This window comes from Brugia malayi (assembly GCF_000002995.4).
Source record: "Brugia malayi strain FR3 genome assembly, contig: Bm_v4_Chr1_scaffold_001, whole genome shotgun sequence".
NCBI classification, from domain to species: Eukaryota; Metazoa; Nematoda; class Chromadorea; order Rhabditida; family Onchocercidae; genus Brugia; species Brugia malayi.
In genome coordinates this window covers 3,983,575-3,998,604 of record NW_025062475.1, presented here as the reverse complement: position 1 = coordinate 3,998,604, position 15,030 = coordinate 3,983,575, and the positions used below count along the sequence as shown (strand labels likewise).

At 28.2% G+C, this 15,030-nt stretch overlaps 4 protein-coding genes across 5 annotated transcripts; 2 read left to right on the top strand and 2 right to left on the bottom strand.

Annotated features, from left to right (window-relative positions):
• Nucleotides 1-178: 178 nt before the first annotated feature.
• Nucleotides 179-2,785, bottom strand: Bm9056 (Uncharacterized protein; the record flags this gene model as incomplete). 2 transcript variants are annotated; one of them, XM_001902286.2, is made up of 9 exons in its annotated part: nucleotides 179-235; nucleotides 329-481; nucleotides 739-816; nucleotides 989-1,162; nucleotides 1,476-1,593; nucleotides 1,703-1,806; nucleotides 2,044-2,240; nucleotides 2,471-2,567; nucleotides 2,651-2,785. In XM_001902286.2, the coding sequence occupies 9 exons, from the start codon at nucleotides 2,783-2,785 to the stop codon at nucleotides 179-181; spliced, it is 1,113 nt and encodes a 370-aa protein (XP_001902321.2). The 2 variants fall into 2 exon arrangements, with proteins under 2 accessions (XP_001902321.2, XP_042932417.1); XM_043076483.1 differs by lacking the exon at nucleotides 739-816.
• Nucleotides 2,786-3,369: 584 nt separating this feature from the next.
• Bm9055 (Uncharacterized protein) lies at nucleotides 3,370-4,056 on the top strand (the record flags this gene model as incomplete). The annotated part of the gene is made up of 4 exons (XM_043076482.1): nucleotides 3,370-3,391; nucleotides 3,570-3,649; nucleotides 3,824-3,886; nucleotides 4,018-4,056. The coding sequence occupies 4 exons, from the start codon at nucleotides 3,370-3,372 to the stop codon at nucleotides 4,054-4,056; spliced, it is 204 nt and encodes a 67-aa protein (XP_042932416.1).
• A 428-nt stretch (nucleotides 4,057-4,484) lies between these two features.
• Bm9054 (Uncharacterized protein) lies at nucleotides 4,485-6,322 on the bottom strand (the record flags this gene model as incomplete). Its single annotated transcript, XM_043076481.1, has 5 exons — nucleotides 4,485-4,507; nucleotides 4,992-5,070; nucleotides 5,152-5,297; nucleotides 6,005-6,101; nucleotides 6,185-6,322. The coding sequence occupies 5 exons, from the start codon at nucleotides 6,320-6,322 to the stop codon at nucleotides 4,485-4,487; spliced, it is 483 nt and encodes a 160-aa protein (XP_042932415.1).
• A 724-nt stretch (nucleotides 6,323-7,046) lies between these two features.
• Bma-dyf-3 (Protein-tyrosine phosphatase containing protein) lies at nucleotides 7,047-14,835 on the top strand (the record flags this gene model as incomplete). The annotated part of the gene is made up of 17 exons (XM_043076480.1): nucleotides 7,047-7,175; nucleotides 7,775-7,901; nucleotides 8,333-8,418; nucleotides 8,523-8,653; nucleotides 8,960-9,188; nucleotides 10,040-10,186; nucleotides 10,599-10,656; nucleotides 11,572-11,683; nucleotides 11,973-12,102; nucleotides 12,677-12,772; nucleotides 12,900-12,983; nucleotides 13,399-13,524; nucleotides 13,817-13,930; nucleotides 14,093-14,199; nucleotides 14,362-14,411; nucleotides 14,516-14,667; nucleotides 14,764-14,835. The coding sequence occupies 17 exons, from the start codon at nucleotides 7,047-7,049 to the stop codon at nucleotides 14,833-14,835; spliced, it is 1,950 nt and encodes a 649-aa protein (XP_042932414.1).
• Nucleotides 14,836-15,030: the final 195 nt, after the last annotated feature.

Below are 15,030 nucleotides of genomic sequence, written 5' to 3'. Positions count from 1 at the left end.
TTTTCAGAAAAACTATATGGTCAGGGAGTGATGTTATTTGTCTTTTCTAAATGATAACATGCATTCATGAGAGCTAAAATATACAGCATTACTTTTTCACCTATAATTCGGAATCTTTTCGTTACTGAAATCAGACTTACGTAAATAAAAAACACATGACATTTTGACTGAACAAAAACTAAAACCATTCTGGTGGCTGAGAACTCAAACCTTCACTGCTAGGACCTGGAAGAACCTGAAAGTGATCTTCATCGAATATTTTTCAAACAAATGCCATAAATTTCATACATAATCAAAAATCCACGGAAATTCGTGAAAATTTAGAGACCTCTTGATATTCATGTTGAAGCTCAGTGATCTGTTTACGCTTAATGAGATGATCATGCAATTTGCGAAGTTCCTCATTACGTTCGCGTAATTCCCTACGGTTTGACATTGCATTCTTCATATTCTCCACCAACTGATGTAATCGAAAATAAATCTAAAAATCAAAATATCTAAATAAATCACTAAAACTTTTGCAATATCGTGAAAAGTGACGCAGTACGAGAAACATAAAAGATACAAAGATCGCTATTCGAAAAGACTATTTGATGGAGTCAGTATATTGAGTTTTTAATGATGACAAACAGACAAAGGACATTGCACAACATGGATTCCCCTATTCGACATCACTACTACAATTTTTTGACCGAATTTTAAGGAAAAAAGAGAAGCTAATTGAACAAAGGTACTTACGGCCTTTTTAAGTTTGCTATACCAATTGGCATCAGCATAATCTATAGACCTGATGAACTGTCTACAAAGTAATAATACCTTAAAATAAACAAGTAAGTAGGTATGTAATCATTAGATAACATCAACATCAATCATTAGACAACTAATTAAAGATGAATTTTGATGCTTGAATTTATCTCAAAGTTGCCAATAATTTTAATTTCTCGTACTAGTGAGACAAGTGAGGTAAAGATTCAACATGAAAATATACCTGGTCGACAACAGCTTTCTCTTCGGGAGTAGGGTTCTCAGCAGCCACTTCGGTATCATCTTTTGTCTGATTGGTAGAACTCCTATATCCAAGCGATGTGCTCGGGGAATCGTATTCTTTTGTCCTTTTCCTACGCGTTACAACATTCGCTTTTTTCTGTTCTTTACGACATTCCTAAATTTTTGGTAGTTTGATTAATAAAAAAACTTCCATATTATTAAAAATACATAAAGGTTTATTCAAATCATACTCTGCACTCTGCAACTGATCAGATAGTGATCATTTAAAATGCTTAATCGTTAACAGCAGTGCTTCACCAGTTTGACTCAAGTTTTTTTTTCTTTAGATTTCATATTCCCCTCAGCTTCTGTCAACCGCACATAAGCTGAGTTTTGCATGAAACAAATAAGTTACATGCCTGATTAGATGGATGAAAAAAGAATTCATAGCATTACCTCAGATATCGAAGAATCCTTCACTGACTCACCTTTTGTTTCGTATGCCGACGGACATCCGTAGAAGCTTTCCGGCTACCGGATTTCGTCCTTGTGATCCGAAGAATGATAGGGCTTCGGGAAGACTTTCCGGAAGATGAGGCAGATGGGCTGCAAGTTATTCGCTTGAAAAAATCTTCCAAATTTTTTAAAAAAGAAATGAAAACAGAGAAGTTCAGATGGGATGGAAATGAGAAAACAATAATAATAAGTTGGTCACTTGTCTTGCTCTACTGGATGAGAACCACTTAATATCTGAGATACACTAGCTGGGTCATCCGCTGAATTTAAGTTGACTTTTGCAGCCTCTTTGGGAAACGTAAACTGAAAAAAGACAGAAATAGGGAAATCGAAAATGAAGGGAGAAATAGATAAAAATGAAACTAATCATCAGAAGTATTTGATTAATTACAAATCCTAGTGGTGACATGATGATATACTGGATTAGCATGCTAGACATGAATATCTCATAAAGTCAACCGTCAAATCCTTCCCAGAACCTAATCATGTAAATATACATTCAATAGTTGATTTTGCTGCAAAATAATCTTAAAAATTCACTTGAAAACGTGGTCCATTTCCTGATACGGTTCTCAAAGCTTTTAAGGCACGTTCGGCAAGAGTGACACCAATCATGCGAACACGATCAGATACATCTTCCTCATTACCAAAACGCATACGCAGCTGAGTATCGTACAAGACCGGGACATGTTCAGCGACATGGAGCGGCTTGTTTTTTCGAAGTGTTTCACTGAGAGCTAAAAAGTATAACTATTACAGAGAATTTGAAGAGAATTTTTTAACTCTTTCTGTAACAATGATAATAAAAATATGACTCTAAACTTCTCTTTCAACTTAGTATGTTGTAATTCATCACAACAGATTATTTAGCTATTGGAATAATAATTTCTCTAAGACACATAAAAACATTTTAAACAGTTTTTATGATATGTACAAACAAACTATAAGTAATAAAACTTAAGTTTACCAGTACAACTGAATATGCCTTCAGTGTCATCTATTTCTTCATTTCTAATTTCTTCAAATTCTTCCTTCTCTGTCGAACATGGTTTAGGATCCAAAGGCTGCAAAAACCTTATGCTTTCTTTTAAATTCTTTCAAGCACAGCAGTTTTTAAATTCTAAACTGATCATAAAACGGAACATACCGCGCTTTCAATCCTATCTGGAGTATTTGAGGATCTTTTCCAAACTCGTCGAGCCAATATCCTTGGTTTCCGAATCACTTGTGTCGACGGTTCCTCAGCACTGGTAACATGTCGATTTTCATCATCTTTGCACATATCAAGCAATACTTAAAACATACTAACATAGATAAATTAATATTAACAAACAGATATGGAAAATTACAAAGACGACCAGTATTAATAGGTAATACTTAATCTTTAGATAACTTCACAAACATGCATTTTACAAAAATAATATCTTTAATAATAGTTTCTAGAACAAAGAAATGTCGACCAAGAGATCACAACGGACGTCAGAGATCAAAAGAAGAACAATAGATATCATTTAAATACTGCTTATTTGTATGTAACTATTACAAATGTGGAAGACAAATATATGCGTGATGTGTGGGTATGCAACTCAGGTACGTGAGCCTCTCGAAATATTTGAATTTAAATAAAAATGTGCTTAAGCAACAGAGCTAGCTATGCAACTTTTCCAAGGAAATTTGATTGGAAAGACGAAATTGAGGTCGAAATTAGAAATTTGGTTGGGAAGACAAGATGAATTAATTTAAGCCATAGCACAAAGAATATGCAAATTTCTTGCTAAATCTCTAAACATAAAAGAGGACTCATTCCAGATGAATGTAAATATTGTTAAAATTTATTTTAAACTGAGCGATAAAAGAACAGGAAGAATGTGTATGCGAGCAAAGAATGGTACTTTTCATTTGATTCTTTGCCAGTTATTTATTTAAATTGCTACGCTAACTACGAATATCATAATAATTTATCGCTATTAGGCTATTACTTGATTTGTATTCTCTCATCCTCCTCATATGTGTCACCTCAATTAACTTACCGAAATTAAACTTGACGTTAGTAACGTTTGTTGCAGAAAAAATATTTCTAATTGCAAGTCAGTTCGAGCACAGAGGCCCGTTGAAAATTGAAAATGAGAAAGTAGATCTTGAACAAGTAAGTATTTTTTTTAATGCCTGCTTTTTAGCTTCGTTCTTTACTCGTCCACCTAAATCTTACTTTTCTTTGAATTCCATGAAATTATCCTGTTCAAAAAAGCCATGCAAGGTACTGATTCCCTTCCTTCTTCAATTACCTCCACTTATTGCTCTGTCGAGCATTTTGTTGCAGGTGAATGACGAGGATGACACACGAGCAGTTGAAAAACATTTTACATTTGCTGAACAGCATGAGGTAAGGTTAATTATTCATGCCTGATATGACTGAGTAATATTACCAAGACGGCGATTTATTCCGGTGTTTAGAACTTTTACTGCTCTTCAGTGTAATTCCAGAATGAATACTTCATCTGCTCATATTTCCAGGTGTTCGATATTGGACCGGAAATTGAAGTTATTCATTAAGCAAACGATAACCTCCTATTTCCGATGAAAAAGTCCACCTATTCAATGATCACATAGCGCAATACTGGACATTACGCTATGTGACATTTGTAATTAGAAATATCAATGTGAATAATTACGGTGTTTATATATAAATTAATCTTTTTGATATTCACAGGAAAAATTCTTTCAATCGTGCTATCCAGTTCTACAAATGATAATAATTATGCTATGATAAATTCTGGGTTTCTTAAAAACTGAATTACGTAAACTCGTAAAATAATTTTGAATTTATAAAATCCATTATAATTATTGATTTCAATGATCTGCTATATATTAGTTTGACTCATATTCACATTTTTCTAAAACAAAAACAAACTGATACCAGGACGATTACCAAGTGCATAAAAATCTTTAAACAGCTCAAGACTTCTCAATATTACCCATTGTCATTTTTTCACTATGCCAAATACTGAAATAGATTTGATTGTCTGTTACCTGAGAAATCAGATATTAGCTTACAGAAAGAAGTAGAAAAGCTGGAAGAAAATATCTTCAAGTATTTCATCAATTTGCATTAACTGAAGGCTGAAAGACCAGAATCTACGAAAAGTATCTGTCACCATTCATATGTTCCCTTAATCCTACTCACACATGGCTAATACAGATGTTTCCTGGCTGAGTTGTAGACAGTTATTATATTCAAACATTCAAATTACTTAAAAGTATGGAACAAAAAAAGTGACAGTCGTATTTCCACAAACAACTTGCACCTACTGAAAGTTTCAATTGCAATAATATAATTACCGATCGTGTGATGGTGGGATTTGAAGCTCTAAACTTTCCTTTGTGTATGTAATGATTCATGACAAGTTATTTGGATATTGCGATAATTTCTTTAAGACACATAAGAATTTCTAAACAGATATATAAGAATATAACACAACTGAAAATACCTTCAGTATTCGAGGCCTGATCCATTTCAACATTTCCAGATTCTTTCTTCTCTATCGAACATGGTTTAGGATCCAAATCCTACAAGAAATTTTGCTGCTTTTCTCAATTCTTTCGAGCATAGCAATTTCCAATTTCTAAATTGATAAAAACATAAAATACCGTGGTCTCAATACTACTTATAGTATTCGATAGTTTTTTCCAAGTTCGTTGAGCCAATATCCTCGGTCTCCGAATCACTCGTCTTGATAGTTCCTCAGCACTACTAGCATGTCGATTTTCATCATCTTTGTGCATATCACCTAATTCTTAAAATATATTACCAAAAATAAGTTGATAATGATAAACAGATATGGAAAATTATACAGACCGATCGATAAAGTTCAGAACTTCGGTGATCTCTTTATTTAAAGATTGCTAATTTCTTCTAATAAACAATGCTAATTATATCAAATATAAATTTTACAAAAGCGAAATCTTTAACAATTTCATTCCTAAATAATTCCTAGAATAAAGAAAAATCGAGAATATCACGATCAGCAGAGTCATGATAAAGTAATGAGAACATTGGAATATTAAAAGAGCAGTCCACAGATTGGAGGAACAATAGATATTATTAAAATACGTATGTAAGTGTGACAAATGTGAAAGGTCAAATATAAGTGACGCGTGGGTGCACAACGCAAGGTTACGTGAGCCAACACTCCGGTAAGTCAGAAGTGTTTGAATTTAAATAAAAATGTGCTTAAGCCGTGCAGCTAATTACCAAAGAGTCAGCTATGCAACATAAAGATGACTCATTCCAGGCGAATATTAAATATTGTTGAAATTTGTTTTAAACTAAACGACACTGATAGGAAGATGACAGAATTTGAAACTCTAAATTTCCCTGTTAGTTTGGTATGACAAATTATTTATCTATTGGAATAATAATTTCTCTAAGATACATAAAAACATTTTAAACAGTTTCCATGATATGTACAAACAAACTATAAGTAATAAAACTTAAGTTTACCAGTACAACTGAATATGTCTTCAGTGTCATCTATTTCTTCATTTCTAATTTCTTCAAATTCTTCCTTCTCTGTCGAACATGGTTTAGGATCCAAAGGCTGCAAAAACCTTATGCTTTCTTTTAAATTCTTTCAAGCACAGCAGTTTTTAAATTCTAAACTGATCATAAAACGGAACATACCGCGCTTTCAATCCTATCTGGAGTATTTGAGGATCTTTTCCAAACTCGTCGAGCCAATATCCTTGGTTTCTGAATTATTTGTCTCGACAATTTCTCAACACCAGTAACATTATCTTGATTTTCATCATCTTTATGCATATCAAATAATTCTTGAAATATGTTAACATATGGATAAATTAATAGTGATAAATAAATATGAGAAATTTTATTAAAAAATGCTAGCATCAATCGATAAAATTTAGTACTTTGATGCTTTTAAATAAGTTATAACGTCGTCAGTACGCAACGTCAGATTTACGTGAGTAAACATTCCAAGATGGAAATAAAAAGTTTAAATTTAAATACAAAAAAAAAGAACTCTCCAAATTACATAACTGATTATTATCAAATGTTTCCTAATTACATTAATATTTATCCCATTTAAAAAAAAATATATTTAAATATTCAAATTATTTAAAAAAAAAAACTAAACAAAAAGTATGAACTGTGATATGACAGTCATATTTTCGCATATAACTTCCATCAATCGGTAGTTCCAAGGTCTCAGCTATAACAAGTTTGTTTTTTCTTCTTTTCTTTGCATGTTATCTACCCTTCGTGTTACTTTTATACTTTCAATAAGTAATAATCAATTTCAACACTTTGCGTGCATGTGTGCGTGTCTGTGTCTGTCTGTCATGCGTGTGCGTGTGCTTGTGCGTGTGTGTGTGTGTGTGTGTGTGTGTGTGTGTGTGTGTGTGTGTGTGTGTGTGTGTGTGTGTGTGTGTCTGTCTGTCATGCGTGTGCGTGTGCTTGTGCGTGTGTGTGTGTGTGTGTGTGTGTGTGTGTGTGTGTGTGATAGTATGTGACAATTTTTGAAGATATGGTGGACACAATTCAAACAAAGGAAGGTGCTGTAGCAATTAGTGCTGAGAATGTACGCAGTTCGATGCGTTCAGTTCGTCGTGGAAAAACAAAAATGATATTAACGCCTGCGTCACTTGCATCTCACGTACGATTCGTTTTGTTTATTATTTGATTTCACGTTATTTAACTCAGAATTGAAATTTAAAAGTGAACGCAATTCTGTTACACTTTCAGCATATATGACATTAGTAATACTTCAGTTGACGAATTGAAAATAGAAGTATATCGGATTTTGCATGATTCAGAAATGTTTGAAGTCTTCTTTTCTTTTTCATTTCCGGTTTCTGTTTTATTTATTCAGTTCTTATTTGAGAAATGTTCAAATTTTTGTTTAAATTTAAATTATAATAAAATTATTTTTTTTTTTTGGCTTGATTTTATTAAAATTTAATTTCACTCAGTTCTAAATTCTATTTCATTTGAATGATTTCATATTATTTATTAAAATTCGAAACAATATCTCACTTTTACAAACAACTCTGATCTGTATAACTCTATTGCTAGCAATTTTTATAGTAAATTTATTAGAGTATAAGCTTATTATTAGAGTTTTTACATCAAATGGTTACTGGACGATGCTAATACATTCCACATATTTATGCTAATTCTGATTTGAAATTTCGAATTGTAATTGAATTAAAAATGAAATATGAGTATAACTTAAAATCGATTAATAATTTTCAGCTAAAAGCTAATGGCCGTAAACTTGGAGAGGGAATTGCAGATTTGTACGAACAATTTGAAAAAGAATCACCCACATTTTTTGCATTTTTTAGTGCTGAAAATAGAGCAAAAAACAAATTTCCAAATGGTGAATAAGCGCTAAATAATTTGCATAATGAATAAAACTGAGCGCAAATGTGCTAAATTTCTCTAATTGCATTGAACTTTTTTGCATTGTTTAATTTTGATTTTTTATTATTTGATTTTTTTATTAATTTCCAAATGTATTTTATTTATCGAATAGCTTATCGTGCCAAAAAATTTTTTTGATAAAAAGTTTAAATTAACTTTAATTGATGAAAAAAATTGATGGAAGCGATTTTTTTTTTCTTTTTTATGAGATTTCCTATTTATTTATGCATCAATTTTCTTTGTATTACGTTTCGATTATAAAGTATTAAACAATTGATTAGAAAAATGGAAAAATTAAATAAAATTAAAAACAAATTGAGGTAACAAGAAAAAAGAAAAATGATAATTTAAAATTGTAAAAAATATTATCGAAGTAAATATTTTTAGAGATATTTCTTCTGGATCGAACTCGAGTAGTATTGAATGAAAAGCCTGATTACTATCATGCATCATATGTTGATGGATGCAGACAGGCAAAATATAATATATCTTTTTATTGTATGCTTATATTTTTATATAATAAATTCAAGAAGAAAAACATTTAATATCCTAAGGCTAGGCTTATTTTTTAATGCAGGCCAAACAATATGTATTGGCTCAGGCACCATTTAATGAAACAACAGCCTGTGATTTCTTTCGATTGGTAATGCAGTGCAAACCAGAATTGATCATTGTACTTATGGATTTGAATTTAAATGATAATGAACAGTATGTTTTTAATAGTAACTAATAATTTATCACTCACTCTCTCTTTCTCTCTCTCTTTTGCTTTATCTTTTTCTCCTTCATTCTTTATAATAATAATGATAATAATCAATTATCATTTGACAAAGATTGTTACAATAGTTTAAGAACTATAATAATACATATAGTAATAAATGAAAATGTTTTTTTTTATCAACAATTTTTCTGATAATGAATGATAATGATAATAACAATAATAATAATAATAATAATAATAATAGTAGTAATAATAATAATAATAATAATAATAATAATAATAATAATTGATAGATATATTATGGGATCAAAACCACGAAAGTATGGTACAATAAGTGTTCGAAATGAGAAAAATGAAAGTCGTTCCTTATCAAAGGAAACAATTGAAAAATATAGCCATTATAAATTGATTGTAATGAAAGAAATGGAAAAAATTGAACAGAAATATCAATTATTAACATTTAACACATGGACCGATGATATGATTATACCAAAAGATGATTTCATTAAATTTCATAAATTGGTATGTTAATTAGTTAAACAGTAATTAGAAAATAGTAGTTTAATGAAATCTAAAATGAATAATAAATTGTATGTTTGAAATGAAATGTATAAAAAGAGCTACAACATAGTGTCATTTAATATTAATATATTAGTCTTATTTTATTTAAAGATAATTTTAAATTAAATCATGGATTAAATTTTGCATTAAATGATTACTTTTTCGATTACGATCTAATTGTTAGTTTTATCATAACTAACATAACTAAACATAAAAATTATCATAACTGTTTCATTTTTTAATTCAGTTATATTAATGGATTCAAGAAACTATACTAAATTGCTTTTATTTGTGATAAAATAACCTTTTTTGGACTATTTTGAAATTTGAAAATTTTAAGAAAAAAGCATAAGCATTTCTAAGTATTATTCAACGGAAAAAAAAGTGTTAAATGTTGGAAAGCAAATGACTGTATAACTCTTAAAAACTTTTTGTTGCTACGGGAATGATAGGAAAGGGAAGGGATGAAGCAAACCGATTTTCTTTTAATCAAAAAATTTGTCCAGAAAAAAAAATGGATTTATTAGATATAAATATGTTATGGAAATTTGAGAAACAAATTAAAAGGAAAAAACATATTGAGAATGGCTATAGGATGCTAAAAATAGTAATTATAAATCAGTAATATAGGTCAATAATTATAAATTAATACCTAGTAATTAATTAATTTATAATTATATTAATTATTAGCATACTATTATGTTGTTTATTTATACTTTAGAATATTGCAAACATGCATTTTTATTAACGATATTGTAATACATATGTGCAAATTAAGTAATACTATTAAATTATGCATTAAATAATTTCAGGTCCATAAGCAATTAGAGGATAAACCCCGTGAATGCTCACAACTTGTCGTATGTCCAACAGGTGCTCATCGTGCTGGTGTATGGGCGGTATTTGATACGGAATCTGAGCGCCTAAAAACCAAAAATCGAATTCGGTTCTCTGATACAGTTAGTTTAATATTTGGTTAAATTAATAATGAAATTCTGATTACTGCGATGAGATAGCATTGAGATTTCAGCCAAAGAGTTATTATAATTATTATTATATTGGTTAACTAATTGTTTTCAGTAATAGAATTGAAATTCTTTTTGGAAAATTGCAAAATTTAATTTATTGCTTCAGGTGTATTTGATAATATAATTTAGATTGTATTTGACTTAATTATATTTTATTAGTTTGTCAAAAGAAATTTAAAAGATTAGTGCATACTTAAATTGAATTCAAATTTGAATATGAAATTAAAGGTAAAGTATAAATTTAATAGAAAATTATAATATTATTAGTAACATATAAATTCATAAAATATTCATTCAAATGTAATAAGCATATTTTACTTTCATAAGTATTTTCTTCTTGCAGATTAAAAGTGTACGAAATCAACGATGCAATACAATTGAACATTTTGAACTATTTGATGGTCTCTTGAATCTTCTTGTTTCTTATGCTAAAACTCAAATATAAATTTTAATTATGCAATTGTCATTTATCATATCACTTATCAATATATTATAAATATATACAAAAAAAAATCAATTTGTGCTGATTACATTAATTATTGACAAAATATTTTGCACTCTACTAGAATCTTTTATTTTTAACTGAAATTATATAAGCATACATTTGAAAATATTTAAATTAGAATCAGTGCATAATTTTAAAAGAACAATCAATAATATATATTTTTTTTTTTTTAAAGAATGCATAAAGAGTGAATTTATTCTTAATTTTAGTTTTAACTCAAAAAAGATTATTGCAGAGAAGAAATCTGATAAAGAAAGCCAATTAAATTTCATAAATTGTTTTACCTTTTAGTACGAAAAGTGCTTTCGTTCTATAAACGATCAGTCAGTCACATTTAGGATAAATACTAAAATTAGTTTCCTTGGCAACAACATTAGCATTTCATAAAGTTTTGCTATTCATCCATTGCATTCAAATTAGAATGTCATACAGAGAATTAAGAAGTTTGTTTTTTGTCTTTTGTTTTTTTTTTTTTAAAAAAAAGTTATTTTTTTATTAAATTAAATTAATAAGGCTATTTAAGGTGAAACAGGTAAAATGGCCTAATTGAAAGTTGGATACGTCCTAGGCTATGACAAAATTGTGCCATTCTGATTTATTTGAAGTTTGTTTTAACACACAATTTTGTATACTATTTTATTTTATCAATGTGAAATCCCAAGCTAAATTCAAAGTAAAATTCTAAAACTTTTTTAAATAAAGAATATAATTGAATTCAAATTCAAAATTAATCCTTTTTAAAAAAATTTATTTTTTTGAGTGTTAACATCAAATGAAATTAAAATAGCCCTAATAATAATGTTGCTTTTAGATATGGTGGAGCAGTTACGGGTTCTTGGTTACCCACGACTTGTTTCCATGGAAAATTTTCGAACACCAAATTTTAAATTAATCGCCGAAATATTGGAATGGTTAGTGCATAGGTAAATCTTCTTGAAATTTCAATCAATCGTTTGTTTCCATTGTTGTGATTGATATATATTATCAACTTTCTTTGAGTAAAATAGAATTTAACATTTAGTAAATATAAATTGGCATGAATTTTAAGATATAACTCATTTTTATCTAATTGTTTCAGTTAGAATTCTAAAGAATTTTTTACAAATTATAATTGGTTTAAAAGTTTCACAATCAGTAATGCATTTAACTCTATGTAATCAGTCTATCATATAATCAGTTTATCATATAATCAGTTTATCATATATCATTCAGATACGATGCGCAAATTTCCATTCCACTTGTGATTGAAACAGAGCAAGAACGAGCATTTTTTATAAAATCAGCTACATTTTATATTCTTCAAAAAGCTCGAATTAAACTTAATCCCAAGAAATTATACATGGTAAAATTTTTCATATATTTAAATTTTAATTTAAAATAATTAATAGCTATGTTCTGAATGATTCTCGAATTACAAAACAATTAATCTAGTCATTGCATTTATACATTCTATGTATTTATATAAATATCACATTTTAGTTCTTCTTTAACGAATAAAATTAAATACTAAAAGTTTTGGTGTTAATTTGTAAAGGGAAGAAATGTTTGGAAGTGTAGATTAATAATAAGCTTAATTTTTAATTAAAAAATGACTTATGATTAATTTCATTAAATTATAATTGAAGGCAGATGGATATGCAGTTCAAGAGATTGCTGTTGTTGTGCGAAATTTATATGAAATAACTCGTCATACAAGTGATTTCGATCAAAATGCTACTATTAGTTCGATGAGAAATATTATATCAAGCAAAATAAGTTTACTTTTCAATTTATTACAAATAATTCTCTTACGTACACGTACGTCACTATAAAAATATCTAACATAGTTGTAGCTATTAGCTATAAAAGTGATAAATTTCTTCAATTTTTAACTGAAATATGCAATATTAGAAAAAACTGAAAAAAAAAAATTTCAGAGCGAAGAGCTAAAAAAATGTCAACAATTAGCATTACAAATTCCAAATCATGGTGCAACATTGTATGACCTTTTGGCAAAAGAGGTCACTGCAAGGGTGAAATTTCATTTATTAGTATTCTGAAAGTAAACTAGTAGTTTAAGAAATTTTCACGTGATTAATCTGATTATTGTAGAACATGACCTATTTGATATGATCTATTTTTAAAAGTTGAACTTTTCAGGTTGAACGAAACAAAGCATTATCATTCTCATTAAGTTTATCAGATGGTGAAAAAGCTATTTTACAAGCTACTCAAGCTATACAAGTATATTATTTATTTTTAGATTATTATTAGTAATTATTGAATGAAACTTTTCATCGATATATTTTCTTTTTTTTTAATTTTGAGAAAATTAAAAACAAAATAAATATTGCAGATAGAAGTAAAAAATTATCGTTTTTTTTTTCTTTTTTTCTGAACTACGAAATATTTGCATCTTTTATCATCAAAACTTTTATTTTTATAACTTATCCCTTTTTTTCTTCTTTTTTAAATATAAATTCATTATGCTGTTATCAAAAGCACACGTAAATACGTAATTGATAAGATAAAAAGATAAAATTGTTTTTCAAAAAAAGAAAAAATAGTTGCATAAAGTTTAAATATTAAACAATAATGAGAATAGATTGAAACATTTAATAATTTGGATTGAAATTATTAATTCTGTATAGTTTTAAAGGAGGAATTAGCTGTAATAAATCACAATTTGCAAAATGTTAGTTCGGATGAAGCAGCATTGGATGCAAAAATTGAACGTCGAAAGAAGGAATATGATCAGCAACAAAAACGCTTAGCTAAATTACAAGTATTTCAATTTTTCAATTATTACATATAAAATAAGCGTAGTATTTATTTACTTGAAATTATTACTTTATTATTGTAAAGTTTATTTTATGAGAATTACTGATTGACAATCGAGAAATGAAAGAAAAAAAAAGTGAGCAAACTACTATTAATGCTTGTATATATATTTGAGTTTTTTTTAGCATAAGTAAACCTATTAAAAGATGAATATTTTCTTTTTTTATTTATTCTATGATTAATTTTCTTCTTATAATTACTTAATTTAAAATTGCAAAAAAAAAGTAGCGTTGCAGTCATTTCGTCCTCAATGTATGGATGAATACGAGAAATATGAAATGAAATTGAAACAGCTATATGCTATTTATGTATTAAAATTTAGAAATGTATCATTTTTACAAGGATTACAGGTATGTGTGACAGTTGACAGAAAATGACTTTAACTATTAATATCTTTTCATTATAAAAAAAAGAAAGAATTATGTGTACAACTCAAAATTTTCTCGCCTTTTTTCTTTTTTTTTTTTTTTTTTACTTTAGATGAAATTATTATTGAATGAAAATTTTCTTAGAATGAATTTGATCGAGCAGAACACGAACGAAATGTAGAAGCTGAACAAAATATGCGCAATATGGTGGAGCGCATGCGAGCACAAGAATTAATACTTCGAGAAGCACAGTATATGATATTCAATTATTAAATTCATCAATATAATTTTATGAGAAAAATTAAGTGAAGAGAAATATTTTTTAATAAATTTATAATTTTACTAAAAGAAATAAGTCAACAATGAAATAATTAACCATTGAATTTAGATTGATGTAATTAATGAATTTTCAGGATGGCTGGATTAGATAAAGAAGCAAATTCAACAAAACCAAAAGTCAAAGGTCTTCAAAGCATGCATATAATTTTGAAGCTTTCTACCTATTGAATTTAAATTAATTCTTATAAAATATTCAAACTGATAGGGATTATTTTGCTTTCTTTTAAGGGTCAAAAGTATTTGGCAATATGATTGGGGCAGGAATTAGTGATGATGATGATGATGATGATAATGATGATGATGATCAAGAAAATGATATTTTTTATGGAGATGATGATGTTGATGATGACGGTGATAATATTCCATATCGCAATAAACTGGTCCTTTTTTTTTTTTTTTTTTGCAAATTTCTATTCCATTTTGTTTTGTTTTTTTCTGCTAATTATTTTAAACGAAAAGTGACGAATATTTTTTAGAACAAATCAGAATTGGAAGGAAATAATGGAAATATTAAGAAGTTGGATACTAGCAGCGAAGATGATTTCTGAAAAACGACATAAGTGATCGATCAATCGATCAATCAATCAATCAATATCCATTTCATCTAATTTTTGAAGATTGTAATAAAAATTTATTAATAATAATTTAATATATTGCAGAGAATTGTGAAATGATATCGATAATTTCTTTTTTACACATCTTTAAAGGAAATTAATTGTTTGATTCTTATTGAGTAAGAGAAA